At 41.5% G+C, this 26549-nt stretch overlaps 1 protein-coding gene across 1 annotated transcript in view; it reads right to left on the bottom strand.

Annotated features, from left to right (window-relative positions):
• Nucleotides 1-26549, bottom strand: part of LOC137393545 (large ribosomal subunit protein mL39-like) — a 30110-nt gene that overhangs the window by 2913 nt on the left and 648 nt on the right. The window contains exons 3-9 of the mRNA XM_068080141.1: nt 18484-18623; nt 16954-17053; nt 10575-10642; nt 8819-8949; nt 7024-7174; nt 2543-2617; nt 928-975 (exon numbers count right to left, since the gene is read on the bottom strand). Of these exons, the coding sequence (XP_067936242.1) occupies nt 928-975; nt 2543-2617; nt 7024-7174; nt 8819-8949; nt 10575-10642; nt 16954-17053; nt 18484-18623 (713 nt within the window). The remainder of the gene's footprint in view (nt 1-927; nt 976-2542; nt 2618-7023; nt 7175-8818; nt 8950-10574; nt 10643-16953; nt 17054-18483; nt 18624-26549) is intronic.

Raw genomic sequence — 26549 nt, forward strand, 5'->3', positions numbered from 1 at the left:
AGATAACTGGATTGTGATTAGTCATCATGCCAAAGTTTTAGGTCCAGAAAATAAGTCGTATCAGTGTTTAAATTGCTTTTGGAGCACGCCAACCTCCCTTAGTAAATGTGAAGAAATTGATTTGACAAAATTTCCGGCCATTCATGCCATACAAAAATATAGCCTCTAATTTGTTTGACGACTTTATGATAACAAATACAACCTCTGATCTGCTTGATGACTCTATGATAATAAATATAACCTCTGATCTGTTTGATGACTCAATGACAAAAAATATAACCTCTGATCTGCTTGACGACTCTATGATAATAAATATAACCTCTGATCTGTTTGACGACTCTATGGCAATAAATATAACCTCTGATCTGTTTGACGACTATGACAATAAATATAACCTCTGATCTGTTTGACAACTCTATGGCAACAACAGAAGCCTAGTTTTTTAGCTACTGAAGCTGGTAAAAAGACCATTTAGCCGAAGAAGCATAGTTAAAGAGAAAGATGACATACGCCGCAAACTTTGTGAAACTCGCCTGACGAGGCCCGATAGTTGTATAAAAAAGAATGACAGCCTCCCATGTAAAAGCATAGTAAAGGTTTTATGAAAATGAGTTGACAGTTGTTATTCGACCAAATGCTGTGAGAATGATGTTCAAGCGTAGTACAATTTCTTTAAATTGGATTCCTGAGATGCTTATAAACATTACATGTTCCTATAAACTGTCCATGCAATGTAATTAAAATAAAATGTTAGAAAACGTGAGATTTCATATTGACCACTCCTGCTGGATCTGTGCTAACAATAGATCAAGACTATATCCAGCAATTCTGGTAAGAAGAGTTTTAATATCTTCTGTGAAAATGCTAACCGGCCTTGAAGAACCCAGACGCCCAAAGACAAGGTATAATAACATGTTCTGTACTTACCAATAGTGTAGCGTTTTTAATCAGATGGTCATATGTCCAAGGGTGCATCTGCAATAAGAAATAACACAGGGTGAGTTGGTGAACAGGAAACAGGGTCTCAGAGTTATCAACAGAAGAAATAAATGAAATAATCAAAGGAGGTAACAAACTAGAGGTGAGACACTGCGACGACTGGGAGGCCATCTACATCTGTATATGATGATATTAATTCCATGTTTTCTGACTCCTAGACGTTTGTTGAAAATTTGAGTCTAACCACAGAACAGTTTGTTTATCTAGACCTGGCTATGACATTATAAAGTGATCCATGGTGGATGCAGGCATATCCAAGCAAGCATATTTATAGCATTCTTTAAAGTTTTACATGCAACAAAATTCACATTACAGTTATTTGGTATCAAAAGATTCACCCTGTCTTACTCTGCTGTGTTGTAGGTGCAAAATATGTGGAAATGTGATTACAAGCTCTTAAAAGCTCAAAAACCAGCAGCTAATCGCCGCCATCACGAAAACGCCGTTGATTGGGATCTCTTTATTTCGAATGAGGTTGCATGAAAGTGTAAACAGAAGCCATCGTGTTCAACTACGTCCCATTTTTCATTATGCTAGTGCTACGAGCATTAGGCTATAGACGTACATATAGTGGTATAGAAACCCATAATAATTATCTAATGCAATCACCTCCTGGTAAAAATCATCAGAATAATCATTATTAAAAATAGTAACAAAACAATATGTTAACCTTAGTAACTATAGTAACCTACAATGACTATAGTGCATTTCATTCATGGTTATGATCTGCAAGATAATATAACATTTCTATGTACTATGTGGATAGTTTTTATCTTGGAGGCAAACGTGTAACATAATCACTGAAGCTTACTAAACACATACTTTCAGGAAGTTTAAGTATGTATTTTAATAAACTTCAAACGTTAACTAAATTTTTCCTTTTATCTATTTTATCGGTTTTCACTATAATGGATAACACTGAACTCGCCATGGTGATCAACGTATATCTCCTAATAACGTATACAATCAGCACACAAATCACCAAATCTTAAGTTTGAGATAAATTATGGTTGATATCGTAGGGCTGGAACAAATTAGCCCTAACGAAAAAAACATGAAGAAACACAGTGTTGCATATACTTGTGTCTCAAAATTTTCTTTAATGCCCTCATAACGCGCGGGCGCAATGATAAAATAGCATCATAGCAATTTTTCATAAAATGGTGAGACGTTTTATATTGAGCCTTTTATTTATCGTGATCAAAAACAATCACATTGTTTGAGTACGTCGAAATAAAGAGATCCCAATCTACGGCGTTTTCGTGATGGCTGCGACTAACTGTTCGCTTTTGAGCATTTAAGAGCTTGTAAGCACATTTCCACATATTTTGCACCTACAACACAACAGAGTAAGACATGGTCAATCTTTTGTTAACAAATAACTGTAATGTGAATTTTGTTGCAAGTCAACCTTTAAAAGAGAATTCTTAGAAGAGAGCTAAGGCGTGGTTGTCTGCACCCAAATCAAGGACAACCGAGATTCAGCACATCCTAAGGTCTTATGGGAATGCTCCGCTAGTGGTCAGGTAAAAGAGAGTTTTACCGTGAGAGCTGCAGGCAAAGACACTCCTTGTGCTCTGTACGTAGACCTCACGCCATCCTCACCAATCTTATGTATCTAAGAAGAGAATAGAATCAATGTATTGCTGGAGAACGATTTACTTATAAAATACCATTCTACAAGCGCAAACACTCTGGTACAGTCAAACCTAAACTTGCAAGTTTTCTAACAAATGACAAGAAAATCAAGCAGCTATGTGACTCCACATCAAAGTAATTTTAACCATTGCATGCTGTCAGTATTTCATAGCATCTCTAGATCTGTATGCTTCACAGAAAAAGATTGACTGAAAATAAAAGGTCAACATAAAAACAACGCGCAAGCTGATACAGTTTGGAGTAGTGCTGGACACGAGTACTTCTTGGCCAACGAGTTTAGACGCGTCCCCTTCTGTTCAAGTTTTTTGAGTATCGGGTAGCCTGTCTTGACAAACTGTTGTTTTGCGGAGTTGTCCCCCCTCCCCGTCGAGCGAGCAACACAACAGCTTGTCACAAGACGTACTGCACCTGATGCATCAGCTGCACTTACAGGGAGTTGTTCTCTTCCGTCTTGGCGGCTTGGTTGCGATGTTATGTCGTTCGCTCCATCGGTAATCATAACGAATTTCGCGCAAAAATTTATGTAGAAAAAAATAAGATTACGTTTAACCAGCGACGAGTCTCTGCGGTAAACTTTAGTAGAACGTAAGAATAAAATAAATTGAAAATAAAATCCATAAGAACAAATAAAACTGACTGATACAAAAATAGAAATAAAACTGACCGAACGCGCAAATAACGACATGTTTAGTCGCTGCTGTTGCCTAAGTTCTCAAGTTCTACTAAAGTTTACCACAGAGACTGGTCGCTGGTTAAACGTTGTAATCTTATTTCTTTCTACATAAATTTTTGCGCGAAATTCGTTATGATTACCAATGGAGCGACCGACATAACATCGCAACCAAGCCGCCAAGACGGAAGAGAGCAACTCCCTATAAGTGCAGCTGATGCATCAGGTGCAGTACGTCTTGTGACAAGCTGTTGTGTTGCTCGCTCGACGGGAAGGGGGACAACTCCGCAAATACAACAGTTTGTCAAGACAGGCTAGGTAGCTGGTAGTGCTTGGCACGAGTACTTTTTGGCCAACAAGTTTTTCGGGTATTGGGTTAGTTGATACGGGTTTTATGTCTAAAATTTCCAAACATCAGACATACGAGGTCTGATCAATAAGTTCCCGGAATTGTGTTATCATGACTAGTAGTCTATGTCGGAGTTACTTTTTCATGGTTGCAAACCAAATAACAACTCCTAATTAGTTAGTACAGAAAGTTTTAGGCCAAAATTCGTAGTCGTTGCTAAGCAATATTAATAGAATCACGGACTAGTTTGGATCTTCTGGCGAATTTTTCAAAATGGCCGATCAAAACGAACAACGCGTCTGTATAAAACTTTGTGCCAAACTCGGTAAATCACCATCAGATACCCTTCAAATGTTGCATACAGCCTTCAGGGATGAGTCCCTAAAGAAAACACAAGTCTATGAATGCACAAACGGTTTAGAGAAGGAAGAGAAGAGGTTGAAGACGATAAACGCTGTGGAGCTCCAACATCACGAAGGACTGTCACTGCTATTGACACTGTAAAGGCTATAGTCAACGCTGATCGCCGTGTTACTATACGAGAAGTAAGCCAACAAACTGGGCTTTTTTTGGTACCATTCATAAAATATTAAAAGATGATCTTAACATGCATAGGGTAGCTGCAAAGTTTGTTCCACGTTTGCTGAATGATGATCAAAAGCAGAGAAGAATTGACATTTGTAGCGAACTTAAAACAGCAGTACTGCATGATCCCGACTTCCTAAAAACTGTTATAACAGCTGATGAAAGCTGGGTGTATGGGTACGACCCTGAAACCAAAATGCAGAGTTCACAGTGGAAGTCATCTGAGTCTCCTAGACCAAAGAAGGCGAGGATGTCACGGTCAGTGATCAAAACGCTTCTGGTTGTTTTCTTTGACATTGATGGAATAGTACACAAAGAATTCTTACCTCCAGGAACTACTGTTAATCAGTATGTTTACAGAGATATCTTAAGGCGCTTGAAAGAAAGTATCAGGCGCAAAAGACCAGCTTTAACGAAGCAAGGTGCTTGGAGGTTACATCATGATAACGCCCCAGCACACACATCTTTGACTGTGAAGGAATTCTGTGCCAAACACTTCATCTCTATTGTGCCGCATCCCCCGTACTCACCAGATCTTGCTCCCTGTGACTTCTGGTTGTTTCCAAAGTTAAAATTTTCCCTTAAAGGTGAACGATTTGAAGACATCGAATCAATTAAAAGAAACACAACTTCGGAGTTGCGGGCCCTGAAGAAAGCGGACTTCTGTCACTGCTTTGAGCAATGGCAGCGGCGTTGGACTAAATGTATAGACTCTCAAGGAATTTATTTTGAAGGAGACTAATTTGGTTTGTTTGTAAAACTATCTATATTGCAACAATACAGCCATTCCTGGAACTTGTTGATCAGACCTCGTATTTTAAAATTTACAATGCAATTATAATTCTATTCAATTTATTTATTGTTTTTTACTATTTTCTAACGACCGATATTCGTGCTCGCAGCCTTAACGCTTTCAAGTTTGAACCCCAACTGTCAGTTTTCAGGCATGGCGTAGGGTGTGTTAGAATCTTTATTGGCCGGAATTTCGGCATTTACATGGTTTTGTTTACAAAAGCCGTTTCTAAGTAACAGCGTAAATCAATCAAATTCATTTTTGCACAAGATATTAAACCAGAAATTTTACTCCCATTTGTAACAGTTTTCAAATATCTTTCCCTACTTCCTTTGTTTTAATAACAAACTTTATTTGAACGATATCGCGAAAAAATTGACACGATTCGTTTGTTGGTAGGTCATGAATGATTGTGATGCAAATAAAGAACTTTATAATACTAGTTACAATTTTCCAGTATATTTTGAGTCATAAAATAATGATGAACATGTGCTCAATGGTTATGATGCTATTGTAGATGTTCATGAGTTTTTTAAAACCGTACAAATTTTTATAGTTTTAGCCCGAATAATGCTAAAGTACTGTTTTTTTCTGTTTGATGACATTTGCGGTGGGTTGCAGGACTTTTTTTACTAGTGTTTTACCAAATATCATTGTATCATGAGCACGTTCAGATATATATATATATAATAAAAGTTTAAAAACTTCAGATCGTTGGACAAATTGCTCAGGGTTACTGACACGCAATGACAAACAAGGCCAGTGTTCAAAGGGTTAACAGGCAGGTTATTAAACAGTGTTTAGAGAGCAGGGCTCAGTAGACCGAGTTTTTGTTCACTCTACTCGACGGATCCGTGTAACAAAACCCGAACTCGCAAGTCAAAACTCGAACCCTCAAGACTGAAATGCTCAAAATCTTTATTACCCGAGAGAGAAGATAAACCCGCGAGTCCAACGAGTTTTATTACCCCTGCCCAGCACTAGTTTGAATGCAATCTATTAAAGAGCAAGCTAAACTACATATCTCCATCCGCACCTTGACCTATACGCGTTATGTTCTTTACATAGCCAAGTCTACACCTCCATTCACCTGGCTTTAAAGTGAAGATAGATTGTGATTGTAGTGAAACTACAACCGTATACACTTAAAATTGCGCGTTTAATACAGGCTGCTAGCTAAAGTACAGCTGTAGCTTACACGCAGGCACTCTTCATTACAAAAAGCGCAATACTTTTTGTTAGCAAATGACGGATTGCTGCCCAGTTTATAGCGAGACTTAGCAGAGATCTGGTCTGATTTGAGGAAACTAATAGGTATGTTTTACTTTATTCTTTTGTGCTTCGTCACTTTTTGTTTTCCATGCTTATAAATTGCACACTTTAAAATTGTTGAATATTGTTATTTTAGTCTTGACGGTGTCATGCTTATAATAAAATAAAATTAATACATGCATCAGTGAAGGCCCTCCACGACTCAGTCCGTTAAAGTGATAATGAAAACCTTTTTATTGAAAAAGAAAAGACAACTCTTACATGCTGTCTGAATGCAAGAACAAACCAACATTTTAAAACTTTTTTAATTGAAACATTCAGGTGATAAAATACAAATTCTGTATTTGAAGGTATTTGAAGACTGTTAACAGGGAATTAATCTGAGCGCATGGCTTGACCCTCTCATTGCCAGAGGAACAAGTAGCACCTTTTACTACATTGCCATTAAACTTTCATGAACCTCAATGAATTTTGTTGATTATGTAAAGCATTTACGTGTAATCATATGTAGGGGGAGACGATTACTGCAATCATTTTCTAGTGAGGGACGAATTAAATTTGTACGGGGTTTGGTTGTAATATAAACATTCATTCCTTACTAGATTAATCGTCACATCTCGGAATCTCGACTGTATTGAACGATATTTCAATGTAGAATGGGGATAACCACTAGTATAAATACGATTACCCACTTACTGCAGCAACATTGAAACGGCCAATAACATCGGCATTGCTTATGAGCGGTCCACCAGTGTTAAGCATGTCCACATGGTTGCCCATCTTATACACAGTTACATCTGTCTTATCATCCAGCTGTCTCAGTTCTTCAAGCTGGTCTAACTTTTTACTGGCAGAATAGGAACAGAGTCAGACAACTCCATGTGTAAACAGCATGATCGATGCAGGATACAGGCAAACTCGGATAACTCAAACTTCACCGGACTGAGCGAAAGTGTTCGAGTTATCAGAGCACTGTCACAAGTGCATGTATTTATTAGTAGATACATGTACTCGTACATATACAAACTATATATAAATCAAAAGCAAAGATGGCTTGTTGCAAATTAAAAGGCTTCTAATGTAAAGTTAAAAAAGATTTATCAGAAAGTACAGAGATTTTTCCATCACGTGAGATTTGTTTGTTGTTTTAGGTGATGTGACTGCCAGGACATTTTCAGATTAAAATTGGCAAAACTTGATCGCTGTTGAAATGCTCAGAAGAAAAGTCATCTTTTTCTTTTGAGCGTTTCAACAAAGATCAATTTTCCCGATTTTTCTTCAAGTTTATCTGAAAGTTACTTCGCTTTTCCTTGCTTTCGAAGGGCCATCGCTAAGCGGATGTTGGGTAAAAGTTGATTTTTACAAACCTTTAGAAAAGTCGTTAGCGAAAATATTTTGCCAATGATGGTAATAACAATGCTTAAGAACTACTAAAAGTTTTATCTCTATGGCTCGGAATAATATCTTAGAATAATAGCTTAGAATATCGATATTCTAACTCGAACAGCTTTTTGCCCAATGGCTACCGAGACAGTTCTCGGTAGCCGTTGGACAAAAAACTGTTCGAGTTAACGAAGTTGAGGTCGAGTTATCTGAAGCAATTTGTTATTGCATGGGAACGAACCAAACAAATCCGTTCGAGTTAACCATGTGTTCGAGCTATCCGAGGGTGAGTTATCCAAGTTTGACTGTATACAGTTTACAAAATAAACAAAGCAGAGAAAAAAATATCCCCAAAAATTAAAACATCTAATAATAGTGAAACACAAAGAGTACTTTTACTATTTTATGTTTTATTCTTCATTGGTAGTCAATAGAATCATTTTCTTTATCAGTAGTCGATTGAACAGCTTCATTTATTGGCAGTCAGTTCAACGACTTGAAACTGTTAGATTTCATGTTAATAGACATGTGAGTGTTAGATATGTACATGTGAGTCTGTTAGATATGTGCATGTGAGTCTGTTAGGTGTGTACATGTGAGTCTGTTAGGTGTGTACATGTGAGTCTGTTAGGTGTGTACAGGTGAGTCTGTTAGGTGTGTACATGTGAGTCTGTTAGATGTGAACATGTGAGTCTGTTAGGTGTGTACACGTGAGTCTGTTAGGTGTGTACACGTGAGTCTGTTAGGTGTGTACATGTGAGTCTGTTAGGTGTGTACATGTGAGTCTGTTAGGTGTGTACATGTAAGTCTGTTAGGTGTGTACATGTGAGTCTGTTAGGTGTGTACATGTGAGTCTGTTAGATGTGTACACGTGAGTCTGTTAGGTGTGTACATGTGAGTCTGTTAGGTGTGTACATGTGAGTCTGTTAGGTGTGTACATGTGAGTCTGTTAGGTGTGTACATGTGAGTCTGTTAGGTGTGTACATGTGAGTCTGTTAGGTGTGTACATGTGAGTCTGTTAGGTGTGTACATGTGAGTCTGTTAGGTGTGTACATGTGAGAGTGTTAGGTATATACCCGGTGTGTACTTGTTACTAGCTATGACTTACCTGTTGTGGCTGAACATGCGTTTAGCAACATCTAGGGGGACATCAAGAGGAAGTATCGTATAAAAGTTTGCTTTTCCTTTGATGCCATGCGATAGCTTGAGAGCCATTTGTGATAGCAACAGCAGCTCTCTCTACAAAATCACAACTTTGCTGGTCATGAGGTAATTCACACAACATGCCGTAGAATGTCTTAGATTAGCGCAGAGAAGCTCTAAGCTAAAAATTCTGCAAGATTTAGAAGTCTTGAAATGTTTCATTTATTCATTGCTAATGCTACACGATTGAAACAAATATTGACTGACCAGCATATTTGACTAGAAATTAAAACTGACCATGCGCTCACTATTCAATAAAGATACTTTGCAAGCTCCAAAAGGAAATCCCTTTACTGCATAATGCTTATGGGAATTGTCAGAGTTTGAGTCACAACCATCACATAGATCCTGTCATTGCATAACATGACTAGCTAGAGGTGCTTTCAATGTTGAGATTTCCTTCCATATTTCCTTCCTTACGGCACCGGGTAACATAACCATACACCCAAGACTCATCTCCAGTTAATACCTTCGCAAGAAAGTTGTTATCATTCCATAAAGCTTCTTTGAAATAATTGCAAGCATGCATCCTGAGCTTCTTTTGGTCATGAGTTAGCAAGCGTGGCACGAGCTTCTTTTGGTCATGAGTTAGCAAGCGTGGCACGAACTTCGCAGCGACTCTTCTCATGTTCAAATCGTCAGTTAAAACCCTTTGAACAGTTTTAAAACCAAGTCCAGTCTCTCCAGATATCTCCCAAATGGTTAAATGACGATCTGTCATGACTAGTGACCTTACACTGTCGATTGACATGCAAGTTCTTGCAGAGGCTGGTCTGTCAGTGCTGTCTCTACCTTCACGAAAACGTTTGTGCCACTCAAAAACTTGTGTTTTCTTTAGAGCAGCATATCCAAAAGCAATATGTAACATTTCAACTGTCTAAGTACTTGTTTTTCCTAACTTCACACAAAACCTAATGCAAATATGCTGTTCTGATTGATTAGACATGACAATAATTTTGTTAAAAAATTGCTGGAAGCACATGACAGACCTTGACATATCGTCGCCTCACGTGAGAACGTGTTGTCATAGCAACCTGAGTTTTTTGCCAACACTCCAGAGATGTTTGCCGGCAAACGTTGCAATGGGTTTTTTTATCGTGCAAATATGCAAGTGTATACAGTTCCATTCCAGAAACTTTTGGATCAGACTTCGCATGATCATGTTTTAACAGAGATGTCTTGAAGGACTGAGTTGGTCAATGTATTATCACCACAGCTCGGGCACAAAACCACGCTAGTCTAAATTTTTGGCGATTGGTAAAACAATTATGACAGCGAATGAAAAACATTAAAACAGTATAAAACTTTTATAAAGGTCTTTGTTGAGGCGTGACCCAAGCTCTGTCTTATAATACACCATAGGCTGACCAATATTTGCACCTAATAATTGTGGTGCGATAGCGCATCTTCCCATTGCCAAACCCTTGATAAACCTCCATTGAAAGATGAGACTAAAGTACCTCCACTATTGAACAGAGCATAAGGTTGGCTGGTTTTAACAAGAGAGTTGAACATAAGGATGTCAGAGAGATCTTACATTAGCTCTAAAATACCTATAATATCGCACAAGTACTATTCCATAACAACATACAGTAAATAAATCTAAAAAAAACAATTTGCTACAAGATTACTAACTAGAGAGTCATACTAGGGCTACTTACACTCGTGGGCCTCCAATCTTCCCTCCCGAACTCTGCACTGAAATCATAAGCGAAGCTGCCACTCTCAACTGAAATAGAGAACTACATTTTACTTTGCAAAAAAGAAACTGCAACATCAGAACTTGGTGCTGAAAGTGATAATCAACCACAGAGATTGATAGCGCTGAGAAACTTGGGTGAGAAAAATGACGCGCACAGAGGAAACTGTCTTCCTTACAACTATTTATGGTAACGTCAGCTGCAACCACTTTGTCGACTTTTGTATTATCTTAACATAATCGGCCAACTCTGAATGATAAGTCTTACAAAGGTCAATAATGGATACAATAAGGTTGACTAAGGTAACGCATTCTACCGTAGTCATGCATGGATTAAAAACCCGTCATAGGTTTATGATCTGAGGAATGAAGTGAACCAATTATAGTGTACTTTTATGAGAACATTGAGAGGCGATAGTTTTAACACGAGGAGCAAATCTGGAAACATATTCATGTTAACATATATTAATGTTAACATATTCATGTTAATAAAGTATCAATGTCAATCATACAACCTCCCAAACATCTACAGAGTACAGAATGTCAAACGTTCTGTAACATCTACATTGCACCAGATATTTACCAGACTGTAAAAAAACAACAATTTGGAAGAATCACAGCCAATTAAATGTTATTACTACAGCCTTTGAGCTATGTTTCTTAATCATGGTTTTACATTTTATATAAGCATTTAGATCAGCTGTCAAGTGTCCTTCGAATTAAAATCTAACTGAATTAATACTTATTTCTCAACCAACTGACGGCAGCAGGATTACACATGACACAACTTCTTTATTGTACAGGAGAAGGTCTCGTTCAGCAGCTTTGTTTTTATTCTTGTAAATAATCTGGGTGAAGCAATAGCCATCCTGTCCTAACTCAGGAATTCTCAGTCTTCAGCCATATGTTTTGTCTGAAGTTCATTTACTCCAAAATGAAATTTAGAATTGCAGGCCTAGGTTTAGGGTCATCTGTACATACGCAGCTGGCTATGGAGTTTTTCTGCTGCCCAAGTAAAAGTTAATCATGTATATATAGTGGAAATTTAGTTTGTCCTATTTTTAGCGGAGCTAAAATGTTTGGATAGTTTTGTAAAAACAAAACTAATGTGTTAGTAGCGATAAACTATGCTAACCTTGTAAATAGTGAAGAGCAATGCAACATGGTTTGCAATAATAAACAGGAGCTTAGCACAAACTTACAATCTAGAGTTATGACCAACTAGGGGCATTAAAGTAAAACCTCTAATTGAATGCCAACTTTATTTGAACGCCACCTCAAATTGAATGCCACCCTGAGAAAAGGGTTGAAAGATAGACGCCACTCTCCAATTGAACACCACTTTGACATTATTTGATCTTTACGAGCCCATAATATCAACTGATCAGTAGAAAAGTGTCCACAAAATCGTACTAATAATGAATTGTTTATATAAATAACAATTAATTCTCTCGATGTCCAATTCCAAAGCTTTTCATTTTTTTTTCGCTAAAACTTCGAAAGCAACGCCATAGCTATAATTAAGAACGGTCTCAGGCTAGTAGTAATTATCTGTTTAACGCGGTCTTTCTACTTTGAAGTAGCCTACATATAAAAACACGGCTTAAATTTACGATGGTAGATGGAACTTTGAAAATAACGCCATGGAAATAACTACTAACTGTCTCAGGCTAATAGTAGTTCATTGTTTAACGCGGTCCTAATACTTCGAAGGACATGCGTGTAAAAACCGGTTCACAAGTTTTGGACCAAAGGTTACATTTACTAAGCAAACTGTCAGCGTCGCATTAATGCTAAATGCAGCGCATGAAAGTTTTGCTCTGCTAAAAAATGTTTGGACACTAATATCGACTAGTTCAGCAGTGCAGAAGAAAAGTTGAGGCCAGAAGATATTATGAAGGCTTTGGACAACTAGAATATGTTCGTTCTATGGAAAACAACAATCAGAAAGCAGCTATCTGAGCAAACGAAAATATTTTTTGTTTTAAAAACGTTAATTTTTATTTCTGCATGTAATATAAGTATGATTCGTTCATGTCACTTGTTCATGAATATATATATATATATATTTGTATCATTTGATAGATTATTATTGTATAATTTATAAATATGCAGATTTATAGCATGTTATTTAATAGCATCCTTGCAGCTATCTTAACACGGCTTACAATGGATTGATGTTCATAACTCCACTTCTATTGCACATAAAAAGCTAATTTTGACTACAAACTGTAGCAAACATATCAAAGAGTGCAATGAACTTTTATTCAACAATGTCAAATGTAGATATAAAATAAATATGTCTTCAAATTTAGAATGAAATAAAAATTGAAAACACTAACAAATTGCAAAGGACACAGGCTTTAATATCATCGCAGGTCAATTGCAAGCAATAGATATCAACTGGTAGGGATTTTCCCCGTTTTCTCGATGCACATTTATTGAGAAATCTTTGACAAGTTAGAGGTAAGTTAGCAGATTTATTGCATCCAAAAGGTTTAATATCGCTCCACCGAAAAAAAGAAAGCAAAATATAGGCAACATTCGCTTGCCTATAATAGGGCTAAAATATCTTCTGAAAATTCTGACGAGCCATTTAAAAATTAGACCGCCAGCCTCTATTTCAACACCGCCTCTAATTGACCGCCACTATAAAAAAAGGATGAAAAATAGAGCGCCATGGTGTTCAATTATAGGTTTTATGGTAGATTCATTCAGTAACACAGCAATCACAATTATATCAGTAGTAGGGTTTTTGCAAGTAATAAAATATTTTACAAATAGTTTTATAGTCTTTAGATATAAAAAGCTAACAACATAAAACTTTTATCTAGCTGTCAAACTGATTTCCCCTACAGAGCAATGACAACTAATGCTTGGCCTAAGCTGGCGCTCAGGCTGAACTTTAAGCATGCTCAACAGTGAAGCATTCTTGCATGAAGAAACTATCCTAGATTAAAATAATATTATCAGCTAGACAACTATTTCTACTAAATGCTTCAGTTTGTAACAAACTAGAATAGCTAGTCACAACTGTTTGTAACAAACTAGAACAGCTAGTCACAACTGTTTGTAACAAACTAGAATAGCTAGTCACAGCTGTTTGTAACAAACTAGAATAGCTAGTCACAACTGTTTGTAACAAACTAGAATAGCTAGTCACAACTGTTTGTAACAAACTAGAATAGCTAGTCACAACTGTTTGTAACAAACTAGAATAGCTAGTCACAACTGTTTGTAACAAACTAGAATAGCTAGTCACAACTGTTTGTAACAAACTAGAATAGCTAGTCACAACTGTTTGTAACAAACTAGAATAGCTAGTCACAACTGTTTGTAACAAACTAGAATAGCTAGTCACTACTGTTTGTAACAAACTAGAATAGCTAGTCACTACTGTTTGTAACAAACTAGAATAGCTAGTCACAACTGTTTGTAACAAACTAGAATAGCTAGTCACAACTATTTGTAACAAACTAGAATAGCTAGTCACAACTGTTTGTAACAAACTAGAACAGCTAGTCACAACTGTTTGTAACAAACTAGAATAGCTAGTCACAACTGTTTGTAACAAACTAGAATAGCTTAGTCACTACTGTTTGTAACAAACTAGAATAGCTAGTCACAACTGTTTGTAACAAACTAGAATAGCTAGTCACAACTGTTTGTAACAAACTAGAATAGCTAGTCACAACTGTTTGTAACAAACTAGAATAGCTAGTCACAACTATTTGTAACAAACTAGAATAGCTAGTCACAACTGTTTGTAACAAACTAGAACAGCTAGTCACAACTGTTTGTAACAAACTAGAATAGCTAGTCACAACTGTTTGTAACAAACTAGAATAGCTTAGTCACTACTGTTTGTAACAAACTAGAATAGCTAGTCACAACTGTTTGTAACAAACTAGAATAGCTAGTCACAACTGTTTGTAACAAACTAGAATAGCTAGTCACTACTGTTTGTAACAAACTAGAATAGCTAGTCACTACTGTTTGTAACAAACTAGAATAGCTAGTCACTACTGTTTGTAACAAACTAGAATAGCTAGTCACAACTGTTTGTAACAAACTAGAATAGCTAGTCACAACTGTTTGTAACAAACTAGAATAGCTAGTCACAACTGTTTGTAACAAACTAGAATAGCTAGTCACTACTGTTTGTAACAAACTAGAATAGCTAGTCACAACTGTTTGTAACAAACTAGAATAGCTAGTCACAACTGTTTGTAACAAACTAGAATAGCTAGTCACAACTGTTTGTAACAAACTAGAACAGCTAGTCACAACTGTTTGTAACAAACTAGAATAGCTAGTCACAACTGTTTGTAACAAACTAGAATAGCTTAGTCACTACTGTTTGTAACAAACTAGAATAGCTAGTCACAACTGTTTGTAACAAACTAGAATAGCTAGTCACAACTGTTTGTAACAAACTAGAATAGCTAGTCACTACTGTTTGTAACAAACTAGAATAGCTTAGTCACTACTGTTTGTAACAAACTAGAATAGCTAGTCACTACTGTTTGTAACAAACTAGAATAGCTAGTCACAACTGTTTGTAACAAACTAGAATAGCTAGTCACAACTGTTTGTAACAAACTAGAATAGCTAGTCACTACTGTTTGTAACAAACTAGAATAGCTAGTCACTACTGTTTGTAACAAACTAGAATAGCTAGTCACAACTGTTTGTAACAAACTAGAATAGCTAGTCACAATTGCTTGTAACAAACTAGAACAGCTAGTCACAACTGGTTGTAACAAACTAGAATAGCTAGTCACAACTGTTTGTAACAAACTAGAATAGCTAGTCACAACTGTTTGTAACAAACTAGAACAGCTAGTCACTACTGTTTGTAACAAACTAGAATAGCTAGTCACAACTGTTTGTAACAAACTAGAATAGCTAGTCACAACTGTTTGTAACAAACTAGAATAGCTAGTCACAACTGTTTGTAACAAACTAGAATAGCTAGTCACAACTGTTTGTAACAAACTAGAATAGCTAGTCACTACTGTTTGTAACAAACTAGAATAGCTTAGTCACTACTGTTTGTAACAAACTAGAATAGCTAGTCACTACTGTTTGTAACAAACTAGAATAGCTAGTCACAACTGTTTGTAACAAACTAGAATAGCTAGTCACAACTGTTTGTAACAAACTAGAATAGCTAGTCACAACTGTTTGTAACAAACTAGAATAGCTAGTCACAACTGTTTGTAACAAACTAGAATAGCTAGTCACAACTGTTTGTAACAAACTAGAATAGCTAGTCACAACTGTTTGTAACAAACTAGAACAGCTAGTCACAACTGTTTGTAACAAACTAGAATAGCTAGTCACAACTGTTTGTAACAAACTAGAATAGCTTAGTCTCTACTGTTTGTAACAAACTAGAATAGCTAGTCACAACTGTTTGTAACAAACTAGAATAGCTAGTCACAACTGTTTGTAACAAACTAGAATAGCTAGTCACTACTGTTTGTAACAAACTAGAATAGCTTAGTCACTACTGTTTGTAACAAACTAGAATAGCTAGTCACTACTGTTTGTAACAAACTAGAATAGCTAGTCACAACTGTTTGTAACAAACTAGAATAGCTAGTCACAACTGTTTGTAACAAACTAGAATAGCTAGTCACAACTGTTTGTAACAAACTAGAATAGCTAGTCACTACTGTTTGTAACAAACTAGAATAGCTAGTCACAACTGTTTGTAACAAACTAGAATAGCTAGTCACAACTGTTTGTAACAAACTAGAATAGCTAGTCACAACTGTTTGTAACAAACTAGAATAGCTAGTCACAACTGTTTGTAACAAACTAGAATAGCTAGTCACTACTGTTTGTAACAAACTAGAATAGCTAGTCACTACTGTTTGTAACAAACTAGAATAGCTAGTCACAACTGTTTGTAACAAACTAGAATAGCTAGTCACAATTGCTTGTAACAAACTAGAACAGCTAGTCACAACTGGTTGTAACAAACTAGAATAGCTAGTCACAACTGTTTGTAACAAACTAGAATAGCTAGTCACAACTGTTTGTAACAAACTAGAACAGCTAGTCACTACTGTTTGTAACAAACTAGAATAGCTAGTCACAACTGTTTGTAACAAACTAGAATAGCTAGTCACAACTGTTTGTAACAAACTAGAATAGCTAGTCACTACTGTTTGTAACAAACTAGAATAGCTAGTCACAACTGGTTGTAACAAACTAGAATGGCTAGTCACAACTGTTTGTAACAAACTAGAATAGCTAGTCACAACTGTTTGTAACAAACTAGAATAGCTAGTCACAACTGTTTGTCAATGAAGATAATCTTATATGTTCACCTGAAAAGTCAGGAGGCCGATGCAATCGGACATTGCATTCTGGCTTGAGGGCTCTCTCTAGAACAGAGCCTAAGATGAATGCGCATGCTCTCCAGTATGCCTAACAAGAATGTATTGGTATATTTTAAGGATACACGCAATGATGATAAATAAATGCCATAGTCAGTGGTATAGAGTGTAAGATTTTGCAAGAGTTTACAGAGACAAGGGAAGACTACAATGCGTATGATTCCTACACCTTGTGACAGCCATTCAGATTTATCTCCACCTATTAAGGTTCCAACAATGCATCAAGAAGGAAATATATGTATGTAGAATTCATAAAACAGCTACATTTCTTACTCATGATAAAGAGAAGAATGTATGTAAGCAAATGGTCGGTAGGAATGGCTATCGACCATTTGTCGAACTTTCATTCCGCGCGTGTAACATGCCATGTTCCACAGATCAACAAAATGGAAGTAAACAGAAACAAAACAAACATGTTTGCTATATGTTGGAGAGTATTCCTTACATGCGCAAGGGAAGGACAATTCATTTAAATAATACTTTGAAAATACAACATACAAAACAATTGACATGGTGCAATATCACGCGAATCCATACAAAGATGGAAGTTTTCATTGGTATTACTTTTGCTATACACCGTTAATAAAAACAGAATAGGTCAGCATTTCACTGCACGAACCAAATTACTATTACATAAATACACATCACTGTGCTATTGCACAAATACACATCACTGTACTGTTCCATAAATGCACATCACTGTACTGTTAAAGAAATACACATCACTGTACTATTCCACAGATACAAATTACTGTAGCATTCCAAAAGGCTTTGCATAAGTCCAGGACTAGTTAACTCAAGTAAATATCAAAATGTAGGCCACCCATACATAATATCCAAATTTAGGCCACCCATACATAATATCCATATGTGGGCCACCCATACATAATATCTATATGTAGGCCACCCATACATAATATCCATATGTAGGCCACCCATACATAATATCCATATGTAGGCCAGCCATACATAATATCCATATGTAGACCACCCATACATAATATCCACATGTAGGCCACCCATACATAATATCCATATGTGGGCCACCCATACATAGTATCCATATGTAGGTCAGCCATACATAATATCCATATGTAGGCCACCCATACATAATATTTTATTAATCTCTAAACTCACGCCTCACAATTATTGCAACAACTAAATCTTGAGTCTTTAAAACTGTGAAAGCTGTGCTAGAAATCTAAAGGAAAAGCGAATGTTAGGAGCAGGCAGACAACTCCTACACTGACTGTAATGAGATCATGTGATGGCCTAATAAAATAACAACAGCCAGGTTTTATCAACATGGACTTACTAAAGTACCACCTAAGATGATGTATGTTAGTGTACAGGCATGGTGTGTCACCTCTAAAATACCTCTTTCATATGACATAAGTAAGTATTATAGAAGTGATACATAAGGCTTATGTGATACTGGTCACAAGTATTTGTGGCACTTACTTGGTTTATAATACTAGGATCATCTTGCTGGAAGTTTAGAAACTGTATTGCACAATCTTCAATTATAGGCCTATGCATATCCCATGGAACTCCATTCACGAGTGATAAGCAGCTATGCTTTTGATGGTATTCACTAATATCTGTTAAAAAAAAAGAAATCTGATGAAAATGCGTCATGGATAGTGTGATGGAAACCTGCAGTACCATCTCCTTTTTGGTTATTATCATTAGAGTTGTGTTCTCTTGTGTTATTTTATATAGTCACGCCCCTAGAGGAGGTTGGCCTTAGCCACCTCATTTGCATATTCTGTTATATTTAAGGCCGTGTTTATCGGCCTAGAAGTTGTTCAATACATGCTTTGCATTTGGACCCACACTCTTCTGTTACCTTGCGCAATAACAGAATCACACTGAGCACTTATTTACTCCAAGTCTCAGTCTACGGACTGTGCTTTGGGAGTAGAGTATAGAAACACTGTCGACCCCGGTCGACCTCAGGTCGACCTTGTCGAACGAGCATAATATCACTCAGGGAGCAATTCCCCGTGTAAGGTGGTTGTAGTAGACCGGTGGTGTAAGCCGACTGAGTCGCCTCCGCGTGTTGGTCAACGGGCAACACTTACACGGCCCCTGTGGAAGGTGAATGCAGACCGGTAGAGTAAGCCGACCCAGGTCGCTTCTACGTGTTGGTCGCTGGATCCAACACACTGGTGGCAGCAGTGGGATTGAACTGCGGTAATTAGGACTTATAAGACGAACCTAGTAACCATGCCAAACAGCCGACGGAATGCTACCAGAGATCTGGCTGAGGCAGAGTTACAGCAGGTCGACCAGATTGGTCAACTGACAGAGGCTATCACTAGAGCCTTACAGATACCCCGAGGGGGAGCCAACTTCAAGCCTCCGAAGTTCGATGGGAGTGAGGATGTAGAGCTATTCATCTCCCAGTTCGAAGAGGTCGCGGAAGCAAATGAGTGGAGTGAGAAGGCCACGCTCCTCCACCTGCGGGAGACCCTGAAGGAAGGAGCCAGAGGATGCAGTCGAGGGGACTCACCTGCCTCCATCTTCTCGGCTTTACGCATGAAGTACGGGCTCTCCCCGAGAGAGGCTAGGAGTAAACTCCACCTAAAAAGAGAACCCAAGACGAGTCTCCAAGAACATGCCACAGAGATGGAGCGTCTGGTGAAAATAGCATACGCTGACCTCCCAGAATCCTACCAGTCCAGTATGGCCATGAATGCGTTTTCTCTGACACTGGGAAATACGCCCCTCCAACGCCACCTGTTAGCGATGAAGGCACAGAGCTTGGAGGAAGCAGTGCAGGCGGGGAACGAGTTCCTGCAAATCCAGCCCACTCTTCCTCGACCTGGTGCCCGACCCCTAATAATGACGGTGGAGGAGGAAGAAGTTACCCCCGCTACAGTCGCCCCCGTCCATTCGGAACCCCCCATCAGCCACCTTGAACGACGTCCTGATGGCTATAAAGGGGTTAGCAGATGGACTGAGGGAAGGGAAGCTGTTGGGACAACGGGGAGTGGACAAAAGGGGACCAAATTGTTGGGGTTGCGGCCAGGCAGGGCACATCCAACGCCGGTGCCCCCAAGCCCCCCAAGGACAACGGCCTCAAGTCACGAGGCCGGGAAACGGTTACCATCCACAGCAGTAGGGGGAAGTACTGACTGTGGATCAAATATACCCTTGCAAGGACAGTGGCAACAGCCACGACGGACTAGGCGACGCAGGCTCCCCCCCTGCTTGCCACCGGTCCCCTTGCATAACCAATATCAACCCTTACCTGAGTGTGCAGGTCTCCCACTCTCAGAAGCCAAGGATGAAACCTACGTCTGGCCAAAGCCGTCTCGGCCTTCCAAGAAGGGCCCCCAGAGGACTAGCAAAGCCAGACGGACCCACGGAGACGAATCATGGAAGCCGCATAATAGCAGCTATTTCTTGCCAGGTCGCATCGGAGGTCAGTCCGTCCAATTCCTCGTGGACACCGGGTGTACCTCTAATTTGTTGGGACGACATGTCTTTGAGCGGTTACCTAAAGACGTCAAAAGCAAATTGGAGGTCCGGGAGGACTATGGGCAAATGGCAGATGGTACCCGGCTGCAGTTCCACGGACTCATCACTCTCCCGGTCAGAGTCAGGAGTGTCCAGGTTACTGTGTCTCTCGTGGTGTGTGCCCTGAAGGAGGATGCCATCCTGGGCATGCCTTTCTTGGTCGACCACCACTGCGAGATGAACTTCCAGCAACCCACGTTGGTGTTAAATGGACAGAAGTTGACGTGCACTGACCGAGAGGGTCGACCTCTGACAAGCAGCGTACAGGTAATGCGAGCCACAACGCTTCCCCCTCGAACCGAGGTCCTGGTTGCCGGACGTCTCACGTCCTCCTCCTATCAGCCAGTCGGGTTAATTGAGGGAACGAAGAACGGATATATGGTGGCCGCCAGCCTACACCAACCCGGTGAGAAGGGGAGAGTGGCCATCCGTTGTATGAACCCCACCGACCATCCCGTCAGTGTGACGGCAGGAACGGTCGTGGGGCAATACACGGGGGTCGGGCCGGACGAAATAGGGGCCCCCTGGACAGCGAAGGGAGAAGCCGAGGTTTCCAAAGAAACTCCCCCTCCTGTCTCCAATGTACCACCCCACATGCTGGACCTGCTCCGACAGGCGGCACCACATTGCTCGTCCCCTACCGAGCACCGAAGAATGAAAGACCTCTTGACCCGTTATGCGGATGTATTCAGCCAAGGGAGCGAAGACATGGGGCGTACCACCCTGGTACAACACGAGATCCCCCTCCTCCCAGAGGCACAACCCATCCGTCAACACCCGTACCGTGTAGGACACGAGAAGGAAGCCGAAATCGAACGACAGGTTTCGGCCCTGGAAAAGCAAGGCATGATTGAGCCCGCTCACGGGGCCTGGAGCTCTCCGGTGGTCTTGGTGAGGAAGAAGGACGGGGCGTGGCGATTGTGTGTAGACTATAGGAAACTTAATAGTGTCACTCGCCAGGACGCCTACCCCCTCCCCCGGATTGATGAGAGCTTGGACGCCTTGTCTGGCAGTAGGTTCTTCAGTACCTTGGACATGATGAGCGGGTACTGGCAGGTACCCCTCTCCGCCGAGGCCCAGGAGCGGTCGGCATTCGCCACACGCAGTGGGTTGTGGAGGTGGAAGGTGCTCCCCTTTGGACTGACCTCCGCCCCAGCTACCTTCCAGCGGCTGATGGAACGTGTCCTCCAAGGGCTACACTGGAAAACCCTGCTGCTGTACCTCGATGACATCATCGTCATGTCAGCCGACTTCTCCAGTCATGTCACTAGGCTCGCCGAGGTGTTGGAACGATTGAAGCAGGCCGGGCTGAAATTAAAGCCCTCCAAATGCAGCTTGTTCCAGACCCAAGTCAAATACCTGGGCCACATAGTCAGCAACACAGGGGTGGCTACCGACCCTGAAAAGATTCAGGCTATAAGTGGATGGGCAGCACCCCAAGATGTGACACAGCTAAGGTCATACTTGGGTACCACTGGGTACTATCACAGATACGTGCCGGACTATGCCTCGGTCGCCAAACCTCTCACCTTGTTGACCAGCGAAGGGGTCCCCTGGAAATGGGGAGAAGAGGAACAGGAAGCTTTTCTTAGGCTCAAATGGTCGCTGACACACGCTCCAGTACTGGCATATCCCGACCCCTCCTTGCCCTACGTACTAGATACTGATGCTAGTAATGTAGGGACTGGGGCTGTGTTATCCCAGGTCCAGCAGGGCACGGAGCGACCCATAGCCTACTATAGCAAGACCCTCTCCTCCGCCGAACGCAATTACTGCGTAACCAGAAGGGAGCTACTGGCAGTGGTACAAGCTGTCCGGCATTTCCGGCCCTACCTATATGGCAGAGAGTTTACCATCCGAACCGACCATGCCTCCTTGGTTTGGTTGCACCGGAGGAAGGAACCCTCTTGCCAGGTGGCCCGGTGGCTGGAGAGTCTGGCCGAGCACAAGTACCGAATTATCCATCGAAAAGGCGATAAACACGGGAACGCCGATGGATTGAGTCGACGACAGTGCGTCGACTGCCGGCAGTGTGCTGCTATTGAGAAGCGGGATCAAGGGCCAACGAGGTCGCAAGTATACGACTCCCTAATAAACCCAGGAACGAATTGGGACACTGCGGAGCCAGTGGACCAAGTTCCGGTACAGCCACCGAGAGGCGTCGGAACATCCAGTCCCAACCCCCGCCAGTTGGATGAGGATGAATGGCCTCAACTACCTGGCAACAGACCGGCTTTAGGGCACGGCCCCCCGATTCTCACACCAACCAGTCCAGTCCCGGTACGGCTGCCGGGCGGGGCAGGAACACCTAGAGTGTTGGACCACCCTCCCAGAAGACCTCAGGATCCTCAGTCACAAGCCGTCAAGATAACTGGCGAAACCAAAAATTTGGATGGAACTGGTGAAAGTGTAGTCAAAAAGGGTCCAGAACAGCTGACGGTGGTACAAACCCCGCTGGACGAAGTACGGGCGCTACAACAGAGGGCCACTACCGACCTAGGGGTCATTTACCAAGCCGTCAGGGACCGGAAAGGAGTGGAAGAAGCCGTGCTACGAGTGGGCAGCCCCGAGCTGCAACGATTGGCCCGGATGTTTCACCAGCTCCAGCTCGACGAGTCGGGCGTGTTGACTCTCCATCTTACCCAGAATGGGCGAGAAAAGGTAGTGGTGGTATGCCCGAAAACATTGAGACAGGAAATCCTGTGGAAAGCCCACGAGCAAACACACTGCGGGGTGGAGAAGACCTTGAAACGCGTCCAATTGGACTGGTATTGGCCGGGTATGGCCGGAGATATCCGGAGAGCAGTCCTCTCTTGCGAGGTTTGCCAGAGGGCCAAAACAGGAAAGGGGCGGACCTCCGGGAATAGACAACGGCTGTACGCCGGGAGGCCGTGGCAACGCCTAGCCGTAGACTTGGTGGGACCCCTGCCTCCGACCCCTCGTGGAAACAGTTGGGTGTTGGTGCTCACTGATCACTTCACTAGGTGGTCAGATGCGTTAGCCATCCCCGACGCTACAGCCCCAACGGTAGCCCAGATCCTAGACGAAAGGGTATTTAGTTACTTCGGGCTACCCGAGATTATCCATACCGACCAGGGGAGCCAATTTGAATCCTCATTATTCCAGGAGCTATGCGACTTGTGGGGAGTCGATAAGTCTCGGACCACCCCGTACCACCCCGAAGGGAATGGGGTGGTCGAGAGAAACAATCGTGTGTTGGGTGACTCCCTACGAGCTCTCTTGCTGGGCAGAGGACAGGAAGATTGGGACCAGCTACTGCCACAAATCATGAGGACGCTGCGAGGGTTACCACACTCCGCGACTAAAGAAACACCCAATTATCTGATGTTGGGTCGGGAACTACGTCTTCCTGACCAATTGCAGTATGGGAATAGACTAGAATCATTCGCAAGCATACATGAGTATGTGCAGACTGTCCACGACCGGTTGATACAAGCCCATACTCTCCTCCGAGATAGGCAAAAAGATATTGTGTCAACCGACGCGAGAGAGCCTCCGTTATTCAATGAGGGTGACCTCGTGTGGTTGCTAAGCAAGCGGCGGAGAAGAGGGGAAAACCCGAAGCTAGCGGCCAAGTACTTGGGGCCCTATCGCGTGTTGAGGAGTCACGAAAACCACACTTACGAGATAGAGAGGTATGGACAGCGATCTATCCAAGCAGAGGGAAGGTTACGACTCTGTCGCCCCAGTCCGGTGCAACAAGGACGAGCCCCAGTTGAAGTCGAGCCTGCTCGCCGTCCCAACATGAGGGGCCGACCCAGAAGGCAAATCGCACGAGGAAACGATAACCCAGAAGTAGTTATTTCAGAGTTGCCCCTGCCTAGCCAACTAACGGAGTTGCGAATACCTCAGTCGCCAGGAAGGTCAGAAGCCCTTCGAATTCCCAGGAGGGACCCCTTGGTTCCACCAGGGGAGCACAATCCTACCTTGATGATTGACCCCGACCCTGGCGACGAGTCGATACCCGAGGAAGAAAGAGCCACAGAAAATATGGGAGCCCAGGCTAGTGATACCGGGGCTGGAGATGCACCACGGCCCCAACGAATCAGGAGGCCTCCCGCGTACTTGGCCGATTACGACACTAGCACCGTCCAATCGGGAGAAGCCCTCGGAGTTCAAGGTCAGAAGGCGGCCATTTTGGGTCCCAGACAGAACGCGCTCATTACTTGTTACCAACTCGAGGCGCACACACCTATATCTTTTCTCAACATGGAAGTCACCAAAGAAACCGTGAAGAAGTCGGCACCGATTATCGGAGCTTTACCCCTGTTGCCAGAAGTAAAGATCCTGCCACTGGAGCTCCACCCAGCGCCGGGTGAAACCCTGGACGACTCAGAAACGGATTCTTTAGATAATCACGTTCCACACCCCCCACTACCAACCAAATGGATTGCGGCAGAGACAGCTAAAACGATCTCGAAACTATGTCGAGAGAAAGGTACTAACTGTCCATTGTGCCAACAACTACTCTCTACCCCTCGACGGCGCAGAATCCACATCGCCCAGCACTTTACACGCTTTTTCTGCAAATGTGGGAGAAATTCTACATCTCGAGATACTATTGCCAAACATCAGGCTCGGATCAAGGATGCCGAAGTAAGGAAGGCGCACGGTGGAAAGGGAATTACTATATACGAGGTCGACCGAGATAGCTACCCGGCTTGGAGCAAAAAGGTACAATTAAATAATCCTCCGGCCTTTGAAAAGCCTATACCCTACGGGCCAATTAAAACCAAGCCACCTACACGAAGAGGACCTCCGGCACCTCTCCCCTCTCCCCCGAAGAAGAAGTGGTACAGTCCGCCTAAGCTGGAACGACCGGTCCCAGCTCCTAGAAGGTTGACGACAATAGGCAGCATCCAGAGCCGGCTGGGGGACGTACGACCCCGGGTTACAGTGGACACTTTACGAGAAGAGGCCTCCAACCTCCGACGGGCGGCTCGTCGCCTGGAGGACCTGGCAAATCGCATGTCGACCTCCTAGATGACCCGGTCGACATGATTTATCCGTATTTCTCTTGGTATTTAGTAATTGCGGTTTCTCATATTATTATATTCCCTTTTCTTTGTCTGTTTTGTTGTAGCTAGTTGGTGTGTTCCTATATTTCTTGTGTTTTTTTTCTTTTCTTGTGGTTTTTTTTTTTTTTATATATATAGCCGGTAGTCGTCTATAGGGGCGGCGTGTGTGATGGAAACCTGCAGTACCATCTCCTTTTTGGTTATTATCATTAGAGTTGTGTTCTCTTGTGTTATTTTATATAGTCACGCCCCTAGAGGAGGTTGGCCTTAGCCACCTCATTTGCATATTCTGTTATATTTAAGGCCGTGTTTATCGGCCTAGAAGTTGTTCAATACATGCTTTGCATTTGGACCCACACTCTTCTGTTACCTTGCGCAATAACAGAATCACACTGAGCACTTATTTACTCCAAGTCTCAGTCTACGGACTGTGCTTTGGGAGTAGAGTATAGAAACACTGTCGACCCCGGTCGACCTCAGGTCGACCTTGTCGAACGAGCATAATATCACTCAGGGAGCAATTCCCCGTGTAAGGTGGTTGTAGTAGACCGGTGGTGTAAGCCGACTGAGTCGCCTCCGCGTGTTGGTCAACGGGCAACACTTACACGGCCCCTGTGGAAGGTGAATGCAGACCGGTAGAGTAAGCCGACCCAGGTCGCTTCTACGTGTTGGTCGCTGGATCCAACACAATAGTAACAAATTTACAATAGCAATTTAAATATGATTTTAATTAAATGTAGATCAATGTTATTCATACTGACCCTGAAGCTGTTGAAAGATGAAAACAGGAGAAATTTGTCCAATAAATCGCTTTTTTCTATCTGTTGTATTTGAAATATTGTAGATGTAAGTAATACCGAGGAAACACAAAAATCCCTCAAGACTATATTAAAAAACCAATCAAATAATAACTACACTATAGAGTGCAGTTTAAAACCTTACACAAAATTTCTGTTCTCAGTT

The sequence above is a fragment of the Watersipora subatra genome, chromosome 4 (assembly GCF_963576615.1).
Source record: "Watersipora subatra chromosome 4, tzWatSuba1.1, whole genome shotgun sequence".
NCBI lineage: Eukaryota > Metazoa > Bryozoa > Gymnolaemata > Cheilostomatida > Watersiporidae > Watersipora > Watersipora subatra.